The sequence below is a fragment of the Abramis brama genome (genome assembly GCF_963993115.1).
Source record: "Abramis brama genome assembly, chromosome: 16".
Taxonomy (NCBI): Eukaryota; Metazoa; Chordata; class Actinopteri; order Cypriniformes; family Leuciscidae; genus Abramis; species Abramis brama.
Window position 1 is genome coordinate 15,845,706 of NC_139978.1, and position 12,077 is coordinate 15,857,782.

At 39.0% G+C, this 12,077-nt stretch overlaps 1 protein-coding gene across 1 annotated transcript; it reads left to right on the forward strand.

The window, feature by feature from the left end:
- Positions 1 to 9,656: 9,656 nt before the first annotated feature.
- Positions 9,657 to 11,804, forward strand: aplnra (apelin receptor a). The gene has a single exon (XM_084138564.1). The coding sequence runs from the start codon at positions 9,876 to 9,878 to the stop codon at positions 10,956 to 10,958; it is 1,083 nt and encodes a 360-aa protein (XP_083994690.1). The 5' UTR covers positions 9,657 to 9,875; the 3' UTR covers positions 10,959 to 11,804.
- Positions 11,805 to 12,077: the final 273 nt, after the last annotated feature.

A 12,077-nucleotide genomic window follows, 5' to 3' on the forward strand; every position in this document is an offset into this window, starting at 1 on the left:
CTGATCTTAATGGTTAATCAATTAATCACTTGGTACATCTGTAGATTTCTATAGATACAGATTCTATATAGTTTCTACTTTGTTTGCAATTTCAACCCAGCACTTTTTAGAGAAAACAATACAATACAGATTGGGTTACACTTTATTTTAAAGTGTCGTTGTTACACTGTAATTATACATTTAAGTACTGAGTAATATTAATTAACTACATGTATAGGGTTAGGATTAGGGTTTGGTTTGGTTTACGGTTAGTTTCATGTAATTATGCATAATTTATAGTTATTTCTATAGTAACTACATGTAACAATGACACTGTAAAATAAAGTGTTACCACAGATTGTTTCCAAATTCTTCTGTGTGTGTGCGCATGTGTGTGTGCGTGTGTGTGCGTGTGTGTGTGTGTGTGTGCGTGCGTGTGTGTGTGGTGGGATACATGTGGGCTTTTGTGAATTTAACCTTGCAGTGCACATTTAAACATGAGCCAAAGGCAACACTATGGCCTATTAAACCCTTAAAAGACCTATATTTGGGCCTATATTATCTGAAAAACCTTCTATAAAAAACTGTTATTTATGTGGAAGCAGACCCCACACAAGACACACACAGCATCTTCCATTATCCTGAGTCCAGAGCTCTTCCTGCTTTGCTTGCTGCTTTATCCATTCAGGGGGCGAAGGGCACGGGAGAGAGGCAGGGTCAGAGGTCACTAAACCCTCAGTGGAAGCAGGGAAACACCTTGCGAACCCTGTTTTTTCCTGATTCAGATTTTAAGAGGGTGAGGAAGAGGAGAGTCCATGTTTATGAGAATGGTATATAGATTATTTGGTTAAAAATAATATAAGGCAGAAAGATATTCCCAGATGACAATTTTGTTGCTTCTTCATAACTCAAGAGAATTTAGTTACTGGTTATGCTTAATTTAAGTATCAAGTTTATTTCACATTCTCCATATATTCTCTTTACTTAAATTATCTTGTATTTTTCGTGGGTGTATCTGGGTAAGACATTAATTGGGGCTTAGGGCAAAATGCCACCATAATTAATCTTAAAAAATGCTCCCAAAATTCAAGATATATATACACACAATACACACTCACCGGCCACTTTATTAGGTACGCCTTGCTCATGTTGCCTTCAGAACTGCTTGAACTCAACTCAACTCAAACTTTCAACACTACAATGTGGAACCAAAGTGCTGTACAGAAAGAATACATAAAAGAATAAAAACAAACATAGAAACAATAAAACATATACCACACTACAACAAACAACAACTTACAATAAAATTTTCAAATGGCAAAGAAAACAAAATGAGTTTTTAGTGCACTCTGAAATATGCTAAGTGTAGGAGATGATTTTACAGACAAAGTTTGTTCCATTATTTTCCTGTTATCTCAGTAAAGCTCATTTGAAACAATCTGTATTGTAAAAAGCGCTATATAAATAAAGGTGACCTGACTTGACTTGACACAGGAAAGTCATTCCAAAGCCTTGGAGCTACAACAGAAAAGGTCACCGTTGCAGTTTCAAGATCAGATTTGAGCTCAGAGTCTAAAATGATCCCAAGTTTTTTCACACTTGAAAGATTTTTCCCTGAAAGCAACCCCAGGCAGTCAGTGACATCCTCCACACATCCCTTTTTACCAAATAAAATAAACTCAGTCTTATCCTTGTTTAGTTGGACAATATTGTTAGCCAACCAACACTTAACCTCAGCCAAACATTCATACAGAGACTGAATGGAAAATGTATACCCAAGTCATCAGCATACAAATGATAATAAATACCATATTTTTCAAAGATCAATCCTAAAGGGAGCATATAAAGGGAGAACAAAAGTGGTCCCACAATTGAGCCATGAGGAACCCCACACATGAGAGGTCCTTCGTGGCATAGATTCAACAAGGTGCTGGAACATTCCTCAGAGATTTTGGTCCATATTGACATGATAGCATCACACAGTTTCTGCAGATCCATGATGCGAATCTCCCGTTCCAGCTCATCCCAAAGGTGCACTACTGGATTGAGTTCTGGTGTTTTAGTGTAGAGAACTCATTGTAATGTTCAAGAAACCAGTTTGAGATGATTTGATCTTTGTGAGATGGCATGTTATCCTGCTGGAAGTAGCCATCAGAAGATGACACACTGTGGTTATAAAGGGATGGACATGGTCAGCAACAATACTCAGGTAGGCTGTGGTGCTTAAACGATGCTCAATTGGTACTAAGGGGCCCAAAGTGTGGTAAAAAAAAAAAAAAAATCCCCTACACACTTACTGAACTCGTTGACATAAAGCAGGATAGATCCATGCTTTCATGTTGTACAATTTTGGTGAGCCCATGCAAATTGTAGCCCTACTTGATCTTAGCTGATAGGAGTGGCACCCGGTGTGTTCCCATCTGCTTCAAGGATCGATGTGTTGTGTGTTACAATGACCCCGGAAATCAGTTTGAGAGGGAACATTTCCCTGAATGGAAAAGTTAATTTTTTCTGATGTGTATTGAGTTTATTTGTAGTGGTATACGTGTGCTTTTCAGCCTCTCAAGTGTAATGTTTTTATGTATAATGGTGTGATTACAATTACCACCATGCACTGTACTGTACAGTACCATTTACAATAGAAGCAGGAGTCAGCCATCATTGATCCTCTGATGCAATGGCTTCCTCCATAACAATGGTCTTATCTGATCCAGTTCTCCACATTCACACAGGTGTGCCTATATATGTTCGGCCATTTGAGGTCAATCCTTCCAGCTCTGTTTATGTGTGTGTGTGTGTGTGTGTGTGTTGTTCATGCACCAGCATGTGTGTCCATTGAAGATAAGCTATTTAAGAGCCACCTAATTTATGGAGGATTCTCAGGAAATAGTACCATTTGTGTCTTATGTGTGTCCCTGTTACATACTACTGATATATTTAGCAGGATACTGAACTCAGTGACTTTATGGTCACTCTTTTTGGTGTGTAATAATTAAAAATATAACATTTTAGGTGTTTTGTTTTTATTAAGTGGAATATCAGTCAATATGCATGTGCCCATTTACCTGTCTCTATCAGTATTTCATTATGATTTGTGCTTATAAATGAATTATATTTTTTTTTAGTTCTTTTTTTTTTTACAGTAAATAAGCACACGCTTTGACTGTAAATGCAATAACTTTTGCTAGTTAATGCTGATATTTTGCACTGACCTTCATCCCCATAACATTTAATCCTGAAACATCTTGAATATAACAGTGTTGGCATAAAACATACTTTAAAAATAAAAATGTCATGATTTATTCTTTTTCAATAATGTTTAAATTATTTACATTTACTCCATTACTGTTACTTTTCGAGGCTGTAACCACATATTTAGAACTGTAATAAAAGTTAAAGCATTGGCCATTGAAAAACCTGTATTTGGTAATAATTGGGCATTAAAAAAAGAAAGAACAAAATCAGGAAATGTCAAAAGCCACACTCAAACTCACATCACCCACATGAGCAGCATGGCCAATGCTTCAGAACATATTATTCGTTAAAAAAATGCATCGCTTAACTTCTGAAGGCCTTTATTAACCCCCTGGAGTTGTATGGATTCATTTTATGATGGATTGATGTGCTTTTTTGGGGCTTCAAAATCTCAGTTACCATTCACTCCCATTATAAAGCTTGGAAGAGCCAGGACATTTTTTTTTTTATATAACCCTGATTGTGCTCGGCTGAAAGAAGGAAGTCATATGTGAGTAAATGATGGTCATTTTTGGAAAAAACTAACCCTTCAACCCCAGTAAATGGCTTTGGGAACATTGATTTTGCCGTAGTTAGAACACTCAAGTTAAGTGAAACCTGTATTTTTAACCTGTATGGGAAAGTTGCTTGTGTTCTCTAGTAGTAACATTTACGTAAGAAAATTCCAACTAAAACATTTTGATGTATAAAAAAAATTGTTTTTAACGTTTGATAACATTATTAAAGACCAGATAACATTCTATTAATGTTACCGGGAGAACGTTTTTCACCTTGCCAGAACATTAACCAAAGCATGTGGCATTTTCATTATCGCCTCTAGGTTTAAGGCCAAGAAACCACGAAAAAGAAACACCATTTTAAAACTCCCTTGGCTATGTCCAGGTGAGTATGTGTGTTATCAGACTCATCAGTGAGGGCAGTCTCGGGGTAAAGAGTCAAAGAGTCGGGCGGCTGCCCGCAGGCGCCATATTTCAAACATGCCTTCAATAATGAGCTGGGCTGGACCGACCCAGAGCTACAGACTGGCAACTCACTTAAGAGGAGGTGAAAAAACACATTCATTGACAGAACAACTTGTCGGTATCCTCTACTATGTGATTACTGAGTACACATGGGGGAGAGCGAGTGGGTGAGCAGACACATGTTTTTAGGGATTTCAAAGACTCACAGGACTCTCAACATCAAATCAGAGGAGAATGCTAACCTGCTAAGCTAAAAGGCAAACAAACCATCATGATTGCCTTTTAAATCTCAATGAATTACCTCGCAGGCTTAAATCAACAGAAAGATGGTGATCTAAGTGTGTGTGTGTGTGTGTGTGTGTAAGACCAGAAGTGGGGTGTTGAGTGGCACATGGGTGTGATATCGTCTGAGGAGGTTTCTTGGTGTTTAGCATACCTATATGAACACTTGGGACGTTTCTTTTACAACAGAGAGATCCAAACAACCAATACACAACATACAAGGGAATATTCTCCACTTCAGTTTAAGCGGACAGCCTCTTGAAACTCACCATCCTTTTTCATTGTCTGAAGTGCCTCTGGTGACACACAAAAGCACAGAAACACACACACCTTGCATGATTTGTGGGGTTTGAAGTTCCACAAATCAAGCCGTGAGATCAAATCTGACGTGTTAGGTGCCCGACAGCTGTATACTTCAAACAATACCCAAATTACAGCTAACACCCCTCCTGTAGCTTCACCTCTGCTGGCTTCAGCCATGCCAAAATGCTTGGTCTGTGTGTGAATGTAAGTGTGTATGCATTTAGATGTGTGTGTGTAAATGAAACATCGCAACTCATAAAATGGAGGACCACTCTAATCTGCTATTTAGCAGCGGTCCGGTCAGCTGTACAAGGGCAAAAAACAACACAGCTGCTATGGGGTCTCACACACACACACACACACACACACTCACTCACAGGCAAAGTTGCTATTTCTTGTGTGGTCTTACTCTTCACAGCTGATAGAAAAATAAAATCTCACAAAAATTGTACCTATTGGAAACCTTACATTTACTTGAATTGCATTTTTGCAGGAAAAATATGTCTCTGAAAGGCATCAAGGCTCAACTTTTTTTCTTTGTGCTCAAATCGTGTTGGTATGTACCTGGTATGTTGATGATTTGTTGATTCACTTATGATTTGATGATTTATGATGATTCTCTTAAGGATGCTGATTGTTATGTTTTGCTACATTTCAGGCTGATTTGGCTGGCTTGTCAAACAAAAGAAAATAAACCTCAAACTCTGTTCTTTCTATTCATCATGGAATCTTGAAAAAAAGTATTCCCATGAAATATTATGCAGCACAACTGTGTCAACATTGATAATAATAAGAAATGTTTCTTGAGCAGCAAATCAGCATATTAGAATGATTTCTGAAGGATCATGTGAGAGTGTAATGCAATGATGTAATGATGCTGAAAATGCAGATTTGCAATACAGGAATACTTTAAATGTGTTCAATTGTGATAATGTTTTTTTTTTTTTATCTAATAAATGCAGTCTTGGTAATAAGCATATGAGATTTCTTTCAAAAACCTTACAATTTTTTACCAACCCCAAACAGTAGTGTATATTTATATATCCAGGGGTTTACAGACAAAACCCTGTAAACCCCCCCTGTAAACCCCCCCCAAAAAAACGGAATCACATACTCAATAACGCAATACTCTCAGCTCACATCTTTCATTACTGTTTACTTTGGTAAAATAGTTCTAGTGTATGGCAGTGTGTATGCTCATATGCTCATGCACTTTTATATCAAACTCAACCTCTGAATTTATATTTGACCTCTAACCCCTTATTTACCCCCTCCTGTCCGCTTGGTTTCAATAAGACATTAATGAGTAGGCCTACAGTATTATCAGTGTGATAAAATGTCCATGAGTAAATCATGCTCAAACAAAGCTTTCACTAAAAAAAAATTGATTTGTTACAACAAAGGGCTTTTTGGTGAAGATCTCAATTTCATCTGCCTAATCTGGCAATTAGAGGTGTGTGTTGAGTGTTTGAAAGTCGTCTGGCTAATCTGACCATCTGCTTCTTATCAGCGTTTCTTTTATTTTTAAAATGTGTGGATTTATTTATTTATCTAAAGGATCTATTAGAGCAGCAGGCAGCCACATCTCTCCGCAGTCAATCAGATAGCAGCCTACCAACCTGTGTGTGTGTGTGTGTGTGTGTGTGTGTGTGTGTGTGTGTGTGTGTGTGCGTGTGTGTGCCAAACTATGTTAGATAGGGGTTGGTTAACCATTAACCTGATATAAATTCAATGGAAGTCTATTCAATGAAACGTGTATGTTTTCTATATAGAAATCCACTAGAGGGCGCCGTCTCATGTGAGGGCCTACCAGCTTGATTTAAGCAGGAAACTGTCTGTTGTTTTTGCCAGGCTGTCTGCTGTGTGTGTGTGGAGTGTTTTAGTTTCTCTGAGGTCCAACAAAAACAACATGCAGAGGAAGGGGTGAGGGGCAGACTGCATGGGGCAGGGCAAGGATTATGGGGGCACAGAGAGCAACCCAGTCGCCTTTTTGCACAGCAGGAGCTCCTCACTGACTTTATGCAAACTTTGAAATTCTACAATAATTTATGGCTACAGTACAAGTAATATTTCAATAAATATGAATGGCATGAGTAATAATGCCAAAATATGAACCATGACCTTGCGTATTGCTTGCCTTTAAAGTAATTTCAAAGGAAGTGAATGAATCAACTAACAGGTGTTTTGAGGGGTAAAGACCCATCAGGGATCTAATCTACTTAGCCTATGATGACTTTCAGTATGCACTTTAAAAAATAAAGGTTGCAAAAGGGGGTTTTGATATAGAAGAACCATTTTGGGTTCCCTAAAAAAACTAGTTTTTTAGTGTGAAGAACATTTTAACAAACTAAACAAACTTCTTTTTTTTTTTTGATGCCAATAAAGAGTAGCATTTTTTATGATTGGTCAATCTGTTTGATATGTGCTATTTTGTTTTTAAATAACCAAGTCCACCTTAAAATGTCCGGTGAGTATGTCATTCAAAATGAGTTCTGAATCTAAATCTTGAGATGTTTACAAACTGAAAAAAAGAAGATCATACCACAGATTCAGTGTGCTGTATCTAGAATGATGCCAAAATCTGATGCCACAAGTGGACATGTGCAGACAGTATCCTCAGAATAAATGGCGAACATCATTTTATTCAAATGTATGCCATAAGTGCCACTATTCACACATTTTATATCTAATCTGATGCATTTAAACACATTTGAGATGCATTACATGCCTCTGTTTTCTTTACATTAGTTCTCAGTGTAAGTCACACATTTACTTCACACTGTCATTGAAGTGTTATATAAGCTATTCTTTTTTCCACTTTAAAAATAGTTACAATCCTGTAGCACTTGAGTAGCCTATAAGATACTGGCTGCTCGTGAAGTGATTGAGAAGATCTGCATGATGATTTCATCAGTGTTGTGGAGAGAGACACTCTGATAGGTTTTGATTGATGGATCACACACTGATCCTGCTTAATGTGATTGCACATTAATTTAAGGAGTGTAGTGTGTGAAACAAGATTTGTATGTGTAAATAGTGGTGCATATATAGCCTATGCAACGACCAATTTAACAGAGAGATCATGAGAACTTCTTGAAGGATAATCATCCGTAGATTACCTCAGGTGTATAAGGAAAAATAAGTTAGGTGTAGCCTATAGTTTTCCTGTTTGTTTTGAATGTGAATTGCTCTCTATTCAGCCTAAGCTATTTCGCTTTAACTGCCCTTTTTCAGGTGCTACAAATTGGGTGTAACGCGTGAACAGCGCGTCCTTGAGAAACTCGTTAATGTCAAATGCGTCGTTTCCTTTTGTTTTTTGTTTATTTTGCGAGTTTGTGTCTGCTATTATCATGCAAATAAATGCAAGAAATTGCGAATTAAATTCACACATATCCAAATCCTTTGCTGACATGTAATCTAATCACTAAAGACACTCAGAACGCTTTATAACGCAGCGAACAATGTATTTTTCATAAGAATCGCTGAAATTAATTGAATTTGATCTCCGAAAGAAAGGTACGTTTTTTAGGTAGGCTACAGATGGTAGGCTACAGTATATATCAGAAGTGCACCACGTAAATAAATAAATAAATAAATAAATAGTTAGATGATGTCATATTGTTAAATGTAATATTTGGGATCTATGTAAGATCGGGTCTGTATTTCCGTTTAAGGGTTTGAATAATGTGTCTGCAGGTAAATCTCTTGTTCCTATTAAAGAGGCTCCAGTGATGTGTTGTAGTGGAAGTCGAGTGTTTGAAGTGACTGCATGTCACCTTCATGTAATGTTTGAGTGAGAGGAAATCACAGAGCAATGCCTCTTTTACATTATCATTTGGTCGCAGGCGCTGGTTTCACTGGGAACCTGTCTGAAACCTGTTTAGGCTTGCTATGTTTAGGCTGGTTAAGTTTAATTGTAGTGCCATGTAGTCAGATCGATCGTGTAAACTGTAGACAGTAGCATAAATAATTAAAACTAGACTTACAATGTAAACTGAATGCTAAAAAAAAAATGATAAAAAATAGTACACTATCAAAACTATATGCCAATGTCGTTCAATTAGGCTATTTTTACACGCAATGACTCTAAACGGAGGCTTTAACAGAAAGCTTATGAGAACTTCTTCAAGGATAACAGATGAAGGAAAAAAAAAAATTAGGTGTAGCCTAGCCTATAGTTTAACTGTTCGTTCAATTATTTTTACACGCAATTTGAGTCCTTTATCAAAACATTGGATGCTTTACTGTAACAATCTTTCCATTTATATAGCATCATTGTTTCCATCCATTTAACTTGTCTCGATCATTTCTGTCACGCTCGATTAAATGAGTCCTCTCTCAGTCTTCAAAGTATTTAAATTCAAAAGTGTCGGACAAATTTTATGCATAAGTACATAATTTTATTATATAGCACACAAAACTTTCAGGAAGCAATTTAACTAAGCTCATATAGTTGACGGAACAATATACCAAAAATAGCCTATAATGTAGGCCTAATTCATTTAGGCTATTATTTATTCGGCCAGGATGTTTAAGTATGACATGAATGAACAAATGCTAGTCTGTGGAAAAGTTAACAACATCCATTGAAATTCTGCGACTGTGACTCTTTTTTATTTAAAAAGTTCCGTAAATGAGACGTGACGCAAAAATATTTTTGTCAGACAATTTAAGCTAAATCTAACTTGAAAGACGAGCAAGCCATTACTTTTTCATTAAGAAGAAAAACAACGAGTTAATCTCACTTTGTTGACACACACTCGCTCCTGCCGACTGCGTGGCCCGGGGGGGCCGTGGTGGGTGGGAGTGTGTGTGTTTGTGTGTGTGTGTGTGTGTGTGTGTGGAGATAAGGGGTCCGATATACGGGTTCAGAGGGAGGGGTGAGAAGTATGGAGTTTAAAAAGACAGGGCGCTTCTCTCCCTCACACAGTCGCGCTTCAGCTTCCAGTGAGGGAAACTTACCCCAGACTCTCGTTTCAGACATAAGAATCCAAACATTCCCACTGAACTCTCAGAGATTCGGATAAAACTGCTCAAAAAAGAAAAAAAGAAAAAAGAAAAAGAAAAATCCTGAAGGACTCAAAGCTGCACCAAATGGAGCCAACGCCGGAATACGTCGACACGTATGACTATTATGACTATAACGAGACTGGATGCGACTTCTCGGAGTGGGAGCCGTCATATTCTCTCATCCCCGTGCTGTACATGCTCATTTTTATCCTCGGTCTCTCCGGGAATGGCGTGGTTATCTTCACTGTCTGGCGCGCGAAATCCAAACGCCGCGCGGCAGATGTTTACATCGGCAACCTGGCGCTCGCGGACCTGACGTTCGTCATCACGTTGCCGCTGTGGGCCGTGTACACCGCGATGGGTTACCACTGGCCGTTTGGCGTGGCTCTCTGCAAGATCAGCAGTTATGTGGTGCTGGTCAACATGTATGCAAGTGTCTTCTGTCTGACCTGCCTGAGTTTTGACCGCTACCTTGCAATCGTCCATTCTCTGTCCAGCGGCCGGCTCCGATCCCGTGGCACCATGCTGGCTTCACTAGGTGCCATCTGGTTCCTCTCGTGCCTGCTGGCCGTTCCAACTCTCCTGTTCCGCACTACAGTGGATGATGCCGGGAACAACCGCACCACCTGTGCAATGGACTTCAGCCTGGTCGCTCACAATCAGGATCACGAATCCCTTTGGATTGCGGGTCTGAGCCTTTCCTCCTCCGCTCTTGGATTTCTTCTGCCTTTCTTGGCCATGACTGTCTGCTACTGCTTCATCGGCTGCACGGTCACCCGCCATTTCAGCCACCTGCGCAAGGAAGACCAGAAGAAGCGGCGTCTCCTCAAGATCATCACCACCCTGGTGGTGGTCTTCGCATTCTGCTGGACGCCTTTCCATGTGCTGAAAAGCATGGATGCCCTGTCCTACCTGGACCTGGCACCCACCTCGTGTGGCTTCCTCCACTTCTTGCTTCTGGCTCATCCGTACGCCACGTGCCTGGCATACGTCAACAGCTGCCTCAACCCGTTCCTCTATGCGTTCTTTGACCTGCGGTTCCGCTCGCAGTGCCTGTGTCTGCTGAACCTGAAGAAGGCCATGCATGGGCACATGAGCTCCATGTCCTCGACCCTCAGCGCCCAGACTCAAAAGTCGGAGGTGCAGTCGCTGGCCACCAAAGTGTGAGGGATTTCAATGATAAGAACAGAAAACATGAAGTTGAAGAGAAAACAATGGGTTGAAGGGGTTAAAAAAAGGTGGAGATCTACTGACGGCTGGTCCGTTCTGACTGGTGGTGAACTGATGGACTTTGGAGAACATATTGCTTTATGTTTGTAAATAACACTCATAGTTTGGTGTACTCTACTGTATTCATGGATGAAGTGCTGGAATGATGTGACTTTGTCTGAATGCATGAGTGAATTTATGTTCGCTGACACCTTTTCGTCAGCTCTGACACTCAAAAACACAGAACTATCCAGGCAAACAGGAGGTCAGATTTGTCAAAAACATTCAAACAATGCTGACCACAGTGATTCTGCTCTGAGGATGAACTAGTGTTGTTGTAAGAGTGTGTGATTGTGTTGAAGCCTGTATACACTGGTGTAGAGATGCAAATTGTACAGTATTTTCATACAATTTTCCTTTCTGCTAATTTGCTATGTTCAGAAATGTGTTCAGTATCTGTAGCACTTGTTAAGAGGAGATATAAAAATTATAATTTTTGTTACTCCCTGATGTGAATGCGTGTGTGTGTTTTTTTTTGATGAGCGCATCAGTGTGTGTGAGTGTGTTCCAGTGCAAAGGTGATGCTGCTTGATTAGATAGTTTAAAGCGCAGACAGAGAGGGGGGTGGAGACAGACAGACAGATGGCTGGTGACAAATGTCTCTGGGAAAAAAAGGAAAACAAGTGGAGGAAGGGAACAAATTTGTGGGGTGTAAATTGATATATATTCATGAAATAATGTTATATTTTTGAAACTTCTGTAACTAACTACTACAACTGTATTAAATATGTTCTTTGAATACAATACCGTCTTAGCGTCATTAAACATGATTATGGGTATGTATTGGTGTACACAATACAATTCAAAGGGAGTTCACATTGATAGTCCATACATCCTTTTTCCAAACGGCTTCCGCTTAATTGTATTGAATGTGCACTTGTAGTGAACTTTAAATCTTGTATATTTTTAAAAGCCTGTACTTGCGGGTAATATAATATTAATGCAATAAAAGGCCACTTAAGTGTACTTAAAGAGAGTACACTTTCATGACTGTGTTTCTTAACACACTTAAGTGCA